This window comes from Corvus brachyrhynchos, unplaced genomic scaffold, assembly GCF_000691975.1.
Source record: "Corvus brachyrhynchos isolate BGI_N302 unplaced genomic scaffold, ASM69197v1 scaffold44, whole genome shotgun sequence".
Taxonomy (NCBI): Eukaryota; Metazoa; Chordata; class Aves; order Passeriformes; family Corvidae; genus Corvus; species Corvus brachyrhynchos.
The window spans coordinates 8,257,176-8,273,488 of record NW_008238359.1 but is presented as its reverse complement, the minus strand read 5'-3'; the positions used below and the strand labels follow the sequence as shown (position 1 = coordinate 8,273,488).

The following is a 16,313-nucleotide window of genomic DNA, read 5'->3' as shown; positions in this document are numbered from 1 at the left end:
ATTTTGCAAACATTCCCACACAGCAGTCTTCAAGGCCATGATAAATGGCCCAGAGGCTGGGGACCACAGCCGCGCTCAGAACCACACTGCCTTTCCAGCAGCCTGTCATCCATTTTGAAGATTGACTGGTACATGACAGAAAAATTTGGAAATCACTCTCCCAGCTGAATTTCTGTGCTTCCACTGCAAACTTGCTGTGCCAGGAGAGCTGCTGGGTCAGAACTGTACTGCATTGCAAAGTCCCCTTTTTTGGAGTTAAACTAAGGGATTATGAGGCACAGGGAATAATACATCATTATTGACTTTAATAGGTAGTGAAATGAAATGATAAACAGTGAAAATTTTGGCTGCCAAAAACCCAATTTCTGACTGTGAGGACTATCGCCATGGAGATGAAGATTTGTGATTTCTTGATACAAAAGTGAGACTAAGCTATAACTTAGAGAATATAAAGAAGTTTTGCAGACAGTATTCCTGCACTGACTCCTGGACCTGGCTGAAGGATATTGCAGCATTGTCTCTTTTAAACCTGTGAAAATCCTTTATTTCAGAGCCTTTCATGTGTAACAAAATGCTGACTTTTGTTATAATAGATATGTCTATTTGAAACTTATAGCACTATTACATAAAAAGTGGCCAGATAGTCTGCTCTTGAATGTACCTCAGATAGAGAACCATGGTATTTTTTACAGAATTGAGCTTCTATGGCATTATTATCCATGTGCTGCAGGGAAAAAAAAAGATTTCTGGTTAAGTTTTATGCAATTTATGCCTGTTTTCATCCCCATTGAGGTCAGTGGTAAAACATGAAGCCCTGCTGACTGCTGCAGAAACAAAGGTTGGTTATTGAGGGATATGGCTGCTGAATTCTTGTACTGCTCTGTGTGTGTGTGCATGTGTGCTTAAGATGAGGGAGACTTAGATGTACAGATTTTACAGTAGCTTTTTTCTCTGCTCTTATATGAAGTGGAATGAGGAGCAAATAGCCTGGCAAACAAAAGAAATAGAGCCAGTATTATAAATGCCTGAGGTCTTAAAATCCAAGTGCAGAATCATACAGAAGATTGGCTCTCTAGTCTATTTGTCGTATGTTCATGTGAAATCTCTGCCAAAATGTGGAGCAGCCTGAAACCCACCCTACCCCCTACAGTAGCATTAAAGGTCAGGAACAGCACTTGCTAATATAATACTTCATTGGTTTCCATGGTTCTCTGCAACAACAGGACTGGAAAAGGCCTTTCCACCTGCTCGGCTTAGGTCAGAGGTGCTATTCCTTGGAGACTGCTGGTGCATTGCTGCAGACCAGGCTGCTCTGCTGTGGTCACAATCCAGTTTATTCCATCAACTGTTTGGGAAACTACATCCCTCTCTCTCCTCTTCCTTCCTCTCCCACTCCTCCCCCACCCCTGGAAGCTGGCTGATGGCTCTGATTACGGAGCCTCCAGGAAAGCAGTCTTTGTTGTAAAAGGCCAAAGTTCATAAACTTCCATTTACATCAGTAAACACGAACAATTCTTCCCGAGCCTGAGAAATCAATTCCCACAACGCATCAGCCAGTCATGCTTTAGTGGACTGAATTGAAATGCCCCTTCTAATCTGCATAAGAGGAATAAAATGGATCCTATCGCATAATGTGCCATGATGGGAGGGGAAGAGGGAGTAGTACTCACCATTGCACATGCAGCGCACATTCCTGTAGAAGCGGGGACACACAAAACTAATTCGTGCTGTGCTGTAAGTCATCAGGGAATGTGAATCAATAGACAGGCTTTGCTCACAGTGCTGCTCCTGACAATCCAGTCCAGAGCAATTCTTCTCCAGGATAGCAGAAATACGAATCACATTTTCCAAGTGTCTCCTCGCATTGGTAAGCTTCTGAATCAAATAGGCAGGCTTATAGAAACCACCGCTGTGCATCTGAACAGCAAACAGCATGTCAAGCTGGCTGCTGCCCGCCACCGGCTGAATGCTGATGATGTGGAGGCTGTCCTGCTTCTGGGAGAGCACCGCGTTGCGCAGGGTGCGCCGGAACCCGTGCATGTGCAGACCCACGAAGTCTTCTGGAGAAACGTTCTCAAAGCGGATGGTCACCGTGTTCTGCAGCATTTCTTGTAGCAGCTGCTCAACGTGGACCACAACATCGATGGGCACCTGGAACCGACCATCGCTGACAGAGACATTCAGGACGTACTTGCCGTTATCCAGCCCTCCAAGAGCAATGATCTTCCCGTCATGGCTGTTGACCTTGAACAAACTTTTCTGCTCTGATTTCAGCATGTATGTGAGGACATCATACACATCCTGATCTGTGGCATGAATTTTCCCAATGACTCCCCCAGGAAAATCATCTTCCATGGTGACAATGAAAATCTCCAGTGGAATGGCAGTCGGTTTGTGAATGCTCTCTTCAATAACCCTCACCTGTATGTAGGTGTGGGAAACCTGCTGAGGCTTCCCAGAGTCCTTTGCCTAATGTAATTTAGAAAAAATAAAAAAATAAATCAAAAAAACCCCCACACATAGAACGCAGCCTACAACCTTAACTTCTTGCTATGTATATTCTCATAGCATCAGTAGTTCTGAAAAGAAATTCTCAAAAGAATTTCTCAAATGCATTTGCAAAATACATGTGTAAAGAAGTGTCTCAGCCATTTCTAGCGGTGGAACTTACAAGCTCTTTAGGGGAAGCACAGATCTCTAAGTGGATTGCAGAGAGAAATGTGTCAGTAGAATGTCTCATTACTCAAACTGAAATCTTCCCAGGATCCCACAGCTATCACTTGTCATCTTCACAACAGAGAATATACCAACAATGTGGTATATTCTGCACTGAACAGAGTTTGGGCTCACTTCTACCCTGGAAAAGAGCCTGAAATACCAGCTTTCTGCATTGCTTGGTGTGCTGCAAAGCACTCCAGACTGTTAGATTGTGTGGATGTTAGGGAGTTCAGCATTTTTCTACAGCATTTTGTACTTCCTTACCTGAAGCAATCAAGAAACATGCTTGACATAAATGAAATTTATCATCCTCCAAAAATGAAACAGGTGCTTGTGCTGTTACTAATGACAAAATACGAGAGCAGAACTGCACTTGGACAGATGACTGTATGACCCAGAGCAGCTATTATAGCATCATTTGCACTTTTTTCATAGAGAGCAAAAGAGCAAGTATGACAAAAAACCCAAGGCCATCTTGACAGAAAGGTGTGCAAACTTGAATCAGTGTCCTTTTCTACAATAAGAAAAATGTTTTATTGTAGCCCCTATTAAGATATACTGCTCCACACATTTATTTGCTCCAGAGAATAACAGAAGACTAAACTGCCACTGGGAAGAGATGTAGCACATGTTCAAAGATCTTTGTATTTGGACATGGGGTGCAAAATTTACAAGCTGAAGAAAAAAATGGCAAGATGACAACAGTAATATGGATATTACTAGGCATAGATTAGTAATTCTAAGACACTCTTAAATTCATTCATCTTCACTCCTAAAAGAGCTGGGTGGAATATTTAAAAATATATATATTTTATATATTTTTATATATATATATACAGACAGATACCCATGTACATGCCGAAGAGATTACGTCTCATTTCACTTTCCATTTTAACATTACTTAATAAACCTAATACAGAGGTTATGTACATGCCGAAGAGATTACGTCTCATTTCACTTTCTAGTTTAACATTAATTCTTAATAAACCTAATACAGAGGTTATATAGTAGGATATAGTGGATAGTGGAAAGAGATACAGTGGAAATATAGTGAAAAAGAGAAAGGAGCACTCTGGCACATATAGATGGAAAGAAACTATTCTATGGTCTATATACAACAGGAAACTATAAAATATGTTTCCACTGCAGAAATCCCTGAAGAAAATAATACTGGGAGGAATCATGCCTCCACAATCCAACAGCGTCGTCTTCTGAGCATGTTGGTGCATCTCAGGCATGGTGGTCTGTCTAATATTTCATTGATATGAAATACGTGGATCTCTTAAGCTAGAGGATGCTGCTAAAATTTAACTCTCATGCCCAGTTTTGGCTACACGAAAACTCTGGCTAGCAAATTACCCTGAAAGCAGGGTATTTTATGATTAAGGCATGGTAAGAAAGAAAAGGTGATGATTTTTTATTTTCCTACAGGGCTAAAAAAATAGGTTTCAAGGATATTAAATGGCAAACTTGTAAAACTTTTGATCTGAACTGTTAATTAGCATCAGACCTTGTATTTTTTGAGTCGTAACCAACAACTGCAACTAAGGATGCTGCTGCTGTGAATGGCATTAAATGTGCTTGTAAAGGAACAGATAGGCTGTGTTTAGAGATATCAACCCCAGCAAAGCAAGTGGAGGAATTTGAGACATAGCTTATGGGACCATGACTCATTTCAGAGAAGAGGTTGATTCCCCAGACTTGCATATTTACTGAACCCTAATACATCTTCTCTGGCAGGCCTGAGAAATGTGGACAAATTACTTTTGGATTTACAGGTTTTGGCAATCAAAATTACCCTGGTTACAAAGCTTCTCAACAATTATTCTAAAGCTAAGTTTGAGCCAGACTTCTATTGCATGTCTTATTTTGACATTCTTTAAAAGCTAAGTTGACCTTGGAAATGCGATTTCATGAATTCTTGGAAGGCTTCCAAAAATTTATGATTAAATTTATGACTTAAAAGCAGAAATGATTTTCCTTCCTAGAACAGTATTTTTCAGTCACTTGTTCTGGGGTGTATTTATATGTATATAATGCATTTTTGCTCATTTTCCTTCCTTAGCTACAGAAAAAAAATGATGAAAATCTTAAACCATAACAGTTGCTGCTCAGAAAATTCATTTCATGCCAAGGAAACTGGAAAGGTGGCTGGCTACCTATTTATATTTATATGAAACCAGGTTTAAGAACATCAAAGAAAATATTCCGTATTGTGCATTTGCAAACTGGAATGTGTGGTATTTACTTGCAGAATCCAGTCCATCAAAACCAACCCATACAGGCAAAGTACAGGTTACCTACCACTAAGAGGTTTTTTTGTTTCAGTGTAGATGTAAAAATGAAGCCTTACCTGCACGCAGAGCACATACTCAGTTGAGACCATGTGCTTGAAGATGACTGCAGACCTCAAAACGCCGTGAGGGTCCAGTGTAAACTCCTCCTCTTCATTGCCAGTGAGGATGGTGAAGGTAAAAGGGGGGCCATTGTGAAAAGAGTCTTTGTCTGTCACTACCAGCTGCAAAATGCTTGTGCCCACTGGTTTATTTTCCTTTACACATATACACAGCGTATAAAGAAAAGGATTAAAATGATACATATTGCAATCAGAAAATACCACATTTTGCTATTGAGAATATTCAACTGAATGCTCTCTGCCCAAGCTGGCATTTCACAAGCTGTGGTTTTTTGACACCGCTTACGCCCCATGGACCAGCGGCAGAGATGAAGGTACCTGCCACACCTCCAGGGCCTGCTGAGCACTGTCTGATACTCTGTCTGATTAGGACTGACTAAAAGTCAAGACTCACAGCCAGAGCAAGGTGTAAAGAAGTGTGAACTTATCCCAGAGCAGACATTTTGAGGTTAGAGTACCTGGTGCAGCAGGGATGAATGTTAAAACGCGTGACAGATGCTGTGGTTAAGGAGCCTCAGCAAACAGAAACTTACCAAAAGACTCAAGAAAGATTTGTTTATACTTTCCTTTAGATAAGATCACTTGATACATGTTTTGCAGATAGATCATCAAGAGGTACTTAACTAAAACCAAATGCCCGTGCATTTTAAAAGTCAGAGAAGTTTTTGATGTGCAGGATAAACTTACTTGAATTACAGCTGTGTAGTTAGCTGGAGTAAACACAGGGCTGTTATCGTTCACATCAGAAATGTCCACATTGACCGTCACAGATGAAGACAAAGGAGGGGTGCCACTATCTCTTGCCTGGACAACTAATGAATAACCAGATATCTGCAAAAAGGTGAAAACACTAAATCATTATGAAGGCAGTCCTAAATTTTAACCCAGCTTCTTTACATTCAATGCACCCCCCTTCCATATTCTAAGGAAGGCTGTTTGGCCTCATTACTTTACGACCCTTAGTATATAACATTATCCTGTTTATCGTGATACTGCACCTCAACTTCTGTTTTATAAGGCTACAATAAACACAACAGCTTCATTGTATCAAAATAACTGTATCAGATAAAGCAGTCCTGAAACGAAGGGGCAGACAGAAAATAAATGACAGATAATATCTGAACTCAGCTATTAGTACTGTAAGCTTACATTTTCATCTCTCCTAGGTGTCAGCTGCGAAATGTGACCTGATTCTATTTATCTTGCAGTTGGTTTCCAAGACATTATATAAATTGCTTATTAGAGCCAGCGTCAGTTTGACACATACTTTTTCTAACACAGCGATGGAGAGCCAAGAAAAAGTTCACAGGCAGTTGGCTTAAACACACTTGAAAACATTTGGGAGTACGAGGGACAAAAGTCTCTGTAGCAACATAATATTATCCACCATTCTGCAGAAGATAAGTAGGCTTGAGTCTACTTGTTTGCAACAGACACAAACAACTCAGTGCAGTGCAGGCAGTTCAGCGCATCATCCATGGGCCCTCTACACACATATGTGCCCGTGTGTGAGGTGTGAGTTTATGTGACAACTTGCAAAAGCTCTGTCTGTGCACAGTTTATGGATGACAGTTGGATTTTCCGAACTGCATCCTTATGTTGGCTTCCTTAGGTCTTAAAACTGCTTTTTACTGTATATTGCTCCTTGCTCCACAGGGAAAGCTGCTGACATGTCTGCCCCTGAATCCTCCCACAGGGGAGCAAGCGAAGGGCAAAACATGCCAGATACAACACTCTGCTGCACCCTCTCAGTGCAGGGCTGGAAAGGGGAAAAGCAAGGTCCTGCCGAGAGGAACAAGATATTGTTAAAGGGGCTTTTTTTGGAAGGGTGTGGGTGGGAATGAAATCCAAATACATTTGAAAAATAACACCTTTTTTGTGGTAGGGAGGAGCTCAGATGGAGCACACAAAATAAGGGGGCTCATCTGGGATGTGGGACCAATACAAAGCAAAAGAGAATATGTTTTTGGGGGGGTTGTATGGGGGAGATAGACTGTCATTTGGTGGGGTCATAGTGACACTGGAGGGAAGAGGAATCCTGAACTGTGGAAAGTCAAGAAACTTGAGGAAGAGAACTAATCTTTTCTTTTTAACTGTAATTTCCACTGCTAGCTGAAGACAAGACAGAGAGCTTTGTAGAATCTTTCCCATTTTTTTTTTTGGGTGTTTGCTTTCATTTCAATGAATCCCAGAAAGGCAGATGGCAAAAGTCATGGTCTCTATGTGATTATAGCTCTGGAAATAAGTTTCCTTAAACCACTGAAACCTGGGAGTCAGCACTGCCTTTGGGGATCTACAGCAGATGGGGCATCATAAATAACTTTCCCTGAAGGGGTCAGAATGTGCCAAGGAAGCAAAAAAAAAAAAGACAATATCGCAGCTTATTTTAACTGAGGGAAACTTTGGAAAATGCAGACCTAACACAGCTGGCATTACACTTGCACACGCTTGTGAGGGTGTGTGTGTCTGAATGCAGCCGTACCTGAGTGCACTTCAGAAACTAAAGAAAAGTCGTATTAAGAAACTCAGCCTGTACTTTTATTGCAGCCAATTTGTAACATGTACAGCCATTGTTACTCCCCTGTTCTAGACAGTCTGTGGTGAAGTCATTCTACTACCAAACACAAACAATTTAATCCTGCCTATGTGATAATACAGAAGGGGTTTTTTCCCAATGTTTTAAGAAGCAGGTCTGCTTCCATTAAAGAGCTTCTCCAGCTGAGCCCATATTCTGAAGGCAGCAGTCTGCTTCCCCAGTTTTGTGGGTGCATTGCTGGGAGGCAGGAGGCAGGGATTTCCTTATGTGTAGCCATGGATTTCTGAAGCCGTGTAGCACTCTCCTGCCCTGCTAGTAGCACAGGCAACTGCATTTGTTTGTTTTTTTTTCCCAAAAGCTGCTAATTGCTAGCTATAGAAAAATGGTGATAAATAATCCTGAATGAATAATGGAGTGAGCAAACAAAGCAGCAGAATCTGTTTAATGAAGCACTCTTTCACTTTTGGTACAGCCTGGCTACTTCATAACATCCCCTCCCCAGTGACATGTTTTGCAGAGTGCTAATTAATGGCTGAGGCCTCAGCTCGGTGCTCGGTGCCACAATCTGGAGGATTTTGTAAGCACTCTGTTGCACACACAGCTGCACGTGTGTGCTCGCATGCACAGGGGAGAGCAGGCAGCTCATTAACACAGCAGCAGCTCCCGTCGGCACCATGGGAGAAATCCAGTGCTGCTTCTCTCCCCTGATCTGACCCCAGCTGCTGTGTGGGTGCAGGGTGGGAGTAGCAGCAGAGCAGTTGGCCTGTAGATAGGACTGGGAACAGGGCTAGCATGGAAAGAAGTGGGGAAACATTTGAAAAACCTGTTGGAGAATCTTAGGCTGTAGAGTATAAAAGAAACTTCTTCAACACGAGCTAGCAGCAGAGTGGAGACTGATGCGCATCTGTAACTCATTGCAAGTTAAGAAGTCCCACATGTCTTACCCTTTCTCTATCCAATTTCTTTTTAACCTTCACGAGTCCCAAAACAGGATCAACCGAAAATTCATTGTCTTGATCCCCATTCACTATGGAAAAATGAATCTGGCCATTGGGAGGACTGTCCAGATCTTCTGCTATCAACTTTTTTTGAGAGAAGAATAAAAAATTAGCAAAACAAATATTAAGTGATCTGTATGATACATTAATTGCTCAACACTCCAAAAATTAAATTTCATTTTCCATCAGACCAGTTACACCTGAACTGCACACCTCTACAGCATCAATCCAATAGGGTTTTGTTAGGAGGCTTCGCTTGGGCCTTTTCAAAATTCTAGTCTGAAAACATACAGAATATTTTAATATTCCATCACTTTCTCTCTGGATCCTCAAGTTGCAAGATGAGAAGACTGTGAGGTTTGGGGATGGCACACTGCATGCCAGACTATACAAATACTATGTATTTGGAGCTCTGAGCAACCTGGTGCAGTGAAAGGTGTCCCTGCCCACAGCAGGGGGGTTGGAACTAGATGATCTTTAAGATCTCATCCAGCCCTATGACTCTCTGACTATTTCACTGAAAAGTTGAATTCTGCCTTTCTATTAAAACCTGTTTTTTTCTGCTGACTCATGAATGCAACACCTTAAATAGGCCATCGCTCTTTGACAGCATAACAGGGTGTAGCGGGTTCAGGTTGTAAAAAGAAATAGTCAGTACCACTACTACTTTCTTTTGGGGAGAAACTGACAGCAGCTTGAAGAGCAGTAGCAGATGCAGAGTATTGGCTAGAAAATGGTTTGGGGGATTCAAGACATAGAAATGATCATTATTAGCCAGTGCTGCATTTTGTCAGGGGCAGAGGGCTTCATTGCACCTAAATGCCACCCAGGGCCCCACTCACCATGACCACGGAGTCCCCGATGGCTGCATCCTCGCTGATGACGGCGCTGTAGACAGCCTGGCTGAACGTGGGCGCGTTGTCGTTGACGTCCGTCACGTTCACGTTCACCGTCGTAACCGCGCTCAGGGCTGGAGTGCCTCCATCCTTTGCTTCCACTACTAAGTAGAAGTCCTTGCACGATTCGAAATCCAAAGTTTCAAAAATGGAAATCACTCCTTTGAAGCAAAGGAGGGAATGTCAACAGCCAGCAAAAACCAAATCATGCCGCGGAGTAAGGGATTTGACTGTAGTAAACAGTACAGCATGCTATTTATCACCATGGCACACATAACAACACTAACTGCAAGACTGCCCAATCCAATAAAAATGTTTATTCGGGTTTCTACTGCTGTCGTTTGATTAAAGAATGATGCCAATTGCACTCTGCAGAAAGGACCTTTACAAGGCATGAAGCAATGAATGGTTCCTCATGAAAATAGCTTCCATTATATGAGTATCATAGATGAAGAAGTGGGAGCCATATCCACCAATTTACCATTTCATTCACAGAGCCTGTGGGAGAACTGGATGCTGACTCTGGAAATCAGCCCTGACAAGTCAACAGAAATTCACTCCCACACAATTAACTTCTCATGAATTAAATACAAATGAATGGGATATGAATACCTTTGAGAAATCAGTTGTCTATCATTTAAGTGATTAAACAGAGACCTCCCCACTCAACTAGGTTTATAAATTTTGTGTTACTTCACCACACAACCAAAATTAAAATTCTCTGTAACTTGATTGACTCCATGCACCCAGACTCCCTCTAGGATAGAAATGATCTGATTTCTAGTGTTCTTATAAACCTCCAACAATCAGTTTCCTAACCTTCTTAGGAAATGTATTTCAGGACTTTATAATCATGACAGGTAGGAATTCCTTCCTATCATTTAAGTAAAATAATTAAAACGTAATTTAAGTCCATTCGCAACTTCTTTTCTTATGACTGGGCACGAGTACAGTTTATTCCCCTCTTCTTCACAGCTACTTTCTACAGGCAGGAAAACTAACAGCATGTCTTCTCTTTTCTAGCTTAAAACAGCCTTAATTCCTTCAGTCTTTCCTCGTAAGTCACATTTTACAGACCTCAAGTCATTCATTCCTCTTAATCTTGTTTGGGCTCTTTCCAAACGAATTCTACCTTTCAGCATGACTTGCTGAAAGCAGGAGCCCTGAAGAGAAGCTTCCAAGTGGCTAGCAGAGAGTTCCCACTCTGATAAATGGTGTGAAGGACATTATTTTTCAAGCTCTGATCAGGCATGCTACATCTCCACTCTGCTGTCTAGAAACTGAGCTCCTGCCTCTAAACTGATAATAATGGAGCTGTCACACATTAGTGAATAATATATAGTTTTAGTTTTGTTTTTTTTTTCCCTGTGTGATTAAGCTTCATTATGGGTTTTTATTGATTTATTTCCTTGGCTTCATTGTCAAATGTGAAGTTAAGTATCACTGCCTAGGCGTGTTTATGTTTAAATTTTGCTAGCACTAATCAACATGATGAAGATGACAGACAACACACAGTTATGTTAAGTCCCTCACATGAGAGGCAGCAGTCCCTGCAGAGTGGAGAGCCATTTTTGCACACAATTATAAAAATGACACAATGCATAATTTTGAGATTTTTCGTGTTACTGAGCTGCACTCAAACAAGTGTTTCAAAATCAAGACTGCTTTGCTCTCAGACTCTGGTGGCAGATTTGTACTGGGCATACTGAATGCTATGAGAATAAGGGAATCCACTACAGGAAGCAGAGAAGAATGCTTACTGTTGATGGAATAAAAACTCAGTGAGGATAAAAAATATATTCCACTAAGGTAATTCAGAGAAAATGAGACATTTACACCAAATATGACAGCTTTGCTTGGTATTTCTTAAAGAGAAGCAGTGGTGTATTTCTAAAATTTGTGATGTATAACCAAAAAGACCTCAGCCCAGGCCATGGCTGAAGTCAAAAAGACAAATCAGAGCAACCTAAGTCAAGGAAGCTGCATAAATGGCAATCACGTGTTAGGACTGAATTGGTCCTAACAGGTCCTGGTAGCACTGTTTGATGCTTTCTAAGGGGCAGACAGTTGAGGCTGTACTGAGCTGCTAAGCAAATAAACATTGCAAGTGTTCAGAAGTGTTTTGCACAGTTTGGCTAATAGGTTGTCACACCTATATTGGCTTCAACAGACTTACTTGAGCTGGGGCAGCCGAGTGTGACCGTAATTGACATCACTCTCCAACCTAAAATTTCTTTTTAACCTGGTAGTTAATTACACAATGACAAACTGTGAGTCTCTGGCCTTGGGAACCTTTTGGTCCAAGAGCCTTCCCCAAAGCATGCATGTTTTTCTGATGCTTTCATTTAGCATTGCAAGTAATAGCCACTTTACAAACCTGTTTTTGAGTTAATCCTGAACTTCCCTTTCTCATTCCCTGACCTGATGAGATACGCAATCTCAGCATTTGTACCAATGTCTTGGCTTGTAGCAAAAACAGAGAGGACCTCGGTGCCAGGTGAGGTGTCTTCAGGTACTGTCACAAGATAATCTCTTCTTTCAAACACAGGGGGGTTGTCATTAATGTCTAGCACTGTAATGGTAACAGTGGCAAACGAGGATAAGGTCAGCACAATGCTTTGATCTGAAGCCTTTACAGTGATGTTATAGGAAGACTGAAGCTCTCTATCAAGTGGATGCTCCAAAATAATGATTCCTGATGACCGGTCAACTGAGAAGTAACCATCTGCAGAGTCTGACAAGGAATAGGTGACTTTTCTGTTCACGCCTGAAAAAGAAGCAAATAGGAAAATAATAACATGAAATAAAAGAAAAATCTCTTCCCATCTAATGGAAACCCTAAGCTAAATCTGCTATCACACTGAGTATTTCCAGTGGGGGTGGAGGTAGGAGTGCCTGTGGTACAATATTGCTGAAAGTTTGGGAGATCAGGACATGCTCTTCTCACATGACAAATCCCTACGGATAAGTTCCTTCCCTCATCATGATACTTTTTAAAAAAGATTTCTTTGCAGAACTGCTGTGTATTGAAACTCGAAAGCAGAATCCAGATATGGTCCTTGCCCAGAACAGCTTATAATTGAATTAGATGAGACAGGCAGAATGCTGAAATTGGAAATGCCTCAGAGCGCATCTTGAAGGAATAGAAATGTACATAAGGGGAAAATAAACCCACAGAAATACATCAGGTGGCACAGAATGTACTTGCTACCTGTGCTGCCATGATTCCACTGCTGAACAGAAAAATATTATCATAAAATGATACCTGTTAAACAAAAGCTGCATCAAAAAACTCCTTCCAGAATACGAACATTTTAAAAAGGAAAGTCCCTCAGTCTCCCAAACTGAGAGCAAAAATTGAGTTGTACAAAGATATCCCATGTTTTTAAAATCCTGCCCATCTTTCCCAATATAAAGCACTTATCCACCCGACTGCTGAATATGCAGATCCATGCTAAGGTCGTTGTCAGTAATAAGGCCTGAGGGGATGGTACTGACTTGGTTTCTGCACTACTGTGGGATAGCCATTTCAAATCTAATTAAAAGTGAACACAGATATAAGCTAATTCAACTCCCTTGATGCGAGTTGATTTTGTGATTTTGTCCTGGGTGCTTCAGTAAGAGATTATAACTAAAACACAAAGATCCACTAAAATGGAGAGTCTCTGTTTTTAACATCTTTCACTTGAGCATTTGCTGTTGTTTTTGTTGGAGAACAGACTTTACAAGCCTGACATTAATCATATGAACAAGAGCTACCAATCCCTCCTAGGCATATTTTGTTAATTTAAAATTTGTGACAGTATTATTCTGCTTTCCAGCAGCAAAGCATTGTAGAAATGTCTGATCAAAAGCAGCACAAATCACACTTGTTTTCTGCTTGATGTAGCAGGAGTTGAGCATCCACACAAGGGGGAGCTGGGAGACTCTTTGTTCAATCACACACACATAAAAGCTAGAGCAATTACAAAGTCCCAGTCCCTGCTTGAAGGGCGTTAGGAATTACTTTTTGGCTCTTCAGAGAATAAAGTTTTTATGCAGTGCTTGAGATACCAGAGTGTATTTAAAAGGTTCAAATGTCTTTAAAATATGGAACAAATTAAATGGCAATATTGCAATGAACCAGGCTGTTAGGTTTCTTGTGTTATTTTGTTTTGGTTTTTTAATCACAGCAGAGCCTCTCTATCCACTATGGTATCACAAATGTGAAAAATAAAAAGTCAAAGAAGTTTAGCAAAACAGCAAGGCAGTCAAGGAGGTGACTCTTGTCTTACAGATGAGGAACTGAGCTCCGCCCATGAACTTGCTGGAGATTCCTTCATGCTGAAACACATAGGCTCTGAATACCCTACAGCTGCTGCAGAGCACATTTACCCTTTCCCTTAGTCTCTTGATACACACATCCAAACACTCTGTCAGCTGACAGTCAACTCAACTGACAAACATGAAAAAGGAGTAAAGCCCTCTAGAAAGTGGAAGATTTTCAGGGTCTGAATGGTTGGAGGTGTCTACATTTCCAGCTGGGGAGGCTCTCCTTCAGCTAGACATCCTCCATGAACTTCCACTTACAAAAAAAGGACACACCCGACTATAACAATTAATGAGTTAGTAATTACAGATGATCCTCAGGGATGCTGGAAAATGGGATTTTTTTCCCCCCAATTCAGAGCATGCAGTTGAACACCCAACTTACTCAAGTTTTAACTGTAAAACTATTTAGTATTCTGCACCAGCCACTCTTGGTGCCTGCCAGTTTCTAAGCAGTATTAAACACTTCCCTGAGGCAGGGGCCTTAACACACACCTTCTACACATCTGTGACTGCAGGAGAGCTTTAGCCTGGTTTGCACTTTTCTCTGGCACAAACTCCCCATTTGATACTCACTACAGCACACCTGGGCACAACACAGAAGATTCAGATACCACAGTCTTTAAGGGCACAAATGGCTAGAAAGGAGATGGCCAACCCAAGACTTGTGCCTTGAAACACCACCAAACTTCAGCAAGGGTATCTTGCAATGGGGAATGGGGAGAGAGAATTTGGTGCATGTGACACCATGGATGGTGAGTTTATGTACAGGATGTGATAACTCCAGTAAATGCAACCTGACATATAATCCAGCCCCTCTTCTTGTATTCTACTTCCTAAAAGTGATGTCCATGAATTAACAAAATATTAATGTTTTTGCAAGTTACTTCTAGTGATCCTACAATGGAGAAAAATCAGATATAGATTATGGTGTTCTGGTTGCTCACTCTAATATATGAGATTCTAAGGCAGAAACAGAGAAAGTAAAATCTTGACGGTAACTGCTCTTATTTTTGCTTCCTGGAAAATGAGAGAGGAATACAGAAGTTCCAGAGATGTATGTTATCTTGTACCAGTCTGGTATGATGAAGAGAACAATCTTATTTTTCCCACGGGATGTGAAAGAAAAGCTCTTACAGGTGAAAGCGCCATTTTATGCAAGGAGAGACAGATGATCACGTCAGAAGATCTGAGCTGGGATACAGGTACCAACCTTTGGTGGCTTTTGGCCCAAATGCTGAAAGGAGAAAAAAAGAAGGAGAAATACAGAGGGAGATCTTAGCCCCATGCTGACCCTCTCACAGAGTGTTTTGAGGGGTGGAATTAAATACTTGCTTCTTAGGGGTAAAATCAGTGAAAAACTGTGGCAGAAACAGTACTTTGAAGAAAGTGTTGAGTTACATCAATAGCTGTTTCCACTCAACTTTTCCACTCAGTTACTTCTCAAGGCTGGAAGAGAAATGGGCATGAGGCAAAGGGGAAGTAGGAAGCTATTTCTACTGAAATTCAAAATTCTTAAGTCCAGAGGCTACCCTCTCCTGACACACCAGCGGGTGTCAGTGGCATCCCTGCCACAGAGGTGATGGTAAATTCTGCTGTGACTATAGAAGAGATGCCTTCTGTGGAAACAACTGCTTCAATGCCATGGTTCTTGCACTGGTAAAGACAGCAATCCTCCCACACTGCTTGCCTACAGCTGTTGGGGGATTAATGTTTGCAAACTGTGTTGTGTCAACTCACTTACTCAAACTTCTCAGATTTCTAAGGTGCCAATCACGAACATGAGATATTTGAAGACAGAAAGCCTTTGCAGGAATCACTATTACAATACGAGGATTGAAGTACATTTTTTTTTAATAAATGAATAAGGTAGCAAATTTTCTATTTAGACTTGTATTAGCATATGATAGAATATTGCCCTTTGCCAAATCTCTGGTGTGAAGAGCTTGTGAAACATACACCCGCCTAGTACCTCAAATGCCATTCTTCAAATAGGCTTTTATTCTTGGTTTCTTCAGTACTAAAACAAAGGAGCACGCACTGAATGTCACATTATGACAGCTCCTATGTCATTACTACTTTAAATAGCATCAGGAATATATAATAACTTCACTTCATAATTCAAAAATATCAATACCCTTCTTGTATAAAGCACAGAATCACAGAATCATTCAGGTTGGAAAGGACCTTTGAGATCATCGATTAGCCAGCCCAGCGCTGTCAAGCTCACCACTAAACCACATCCCTGACTGTCACATCTGCACGTTTTAAATACTTTGCAAGACTGTAACTCAACCACTTCCTTGGGCAGCCTGTTCCAGTGCTTGACAATGCTTTCAGAGAAGAAATTTTTCCTGCTCTCCAGTCTAAACCTCCCATGGCTTAACTTGCTGCCATTCCTACTGTCCTATTGCTTGTTACTTTGGAAAAGAGGTTTCCTA

General features: G+C 41.2%; 1 protein-coding gene across 1 annotated transcript in view; it reads right to left on the bottom strand.

The window, feature by feature from the left end:
* FAT3 (FAT atypical cadherin 3) overlaps positions 1–16,313 on the bottom strand; it is a 338,586-nt gene that overhangs the window by 42,806 nt on the left and 279,467 nt on the right. The window contains exons 15-20 of the mRNA XM_008634940.2: positions 11,942–12,331; positions 9,511–9,725; positions 8,615–8,752; positions 5,822–5,965; positions 5,072–5,269; positions 1,671–2,469 (exon numbers count right to left, since the gene is read on the bottom strand). Of these exons, the coding sequence (XP_008633162.1) occupies positions 1,671–2,469; positions 5,072–5,269; positions 5,822–5,965; positions 8,615–8,752; positions 9,511–9,725; positions 11,942–12,331 (1,884 nt within the window). The remainder of the gene's footprint in view (positions 1–1,670; positions 2,470–5,071; positions 5,270–5,821; positions 5,966–8,614; positions 8,753–9,510; positions 9,726–11,941; positions 12,332–16,313) is intronic.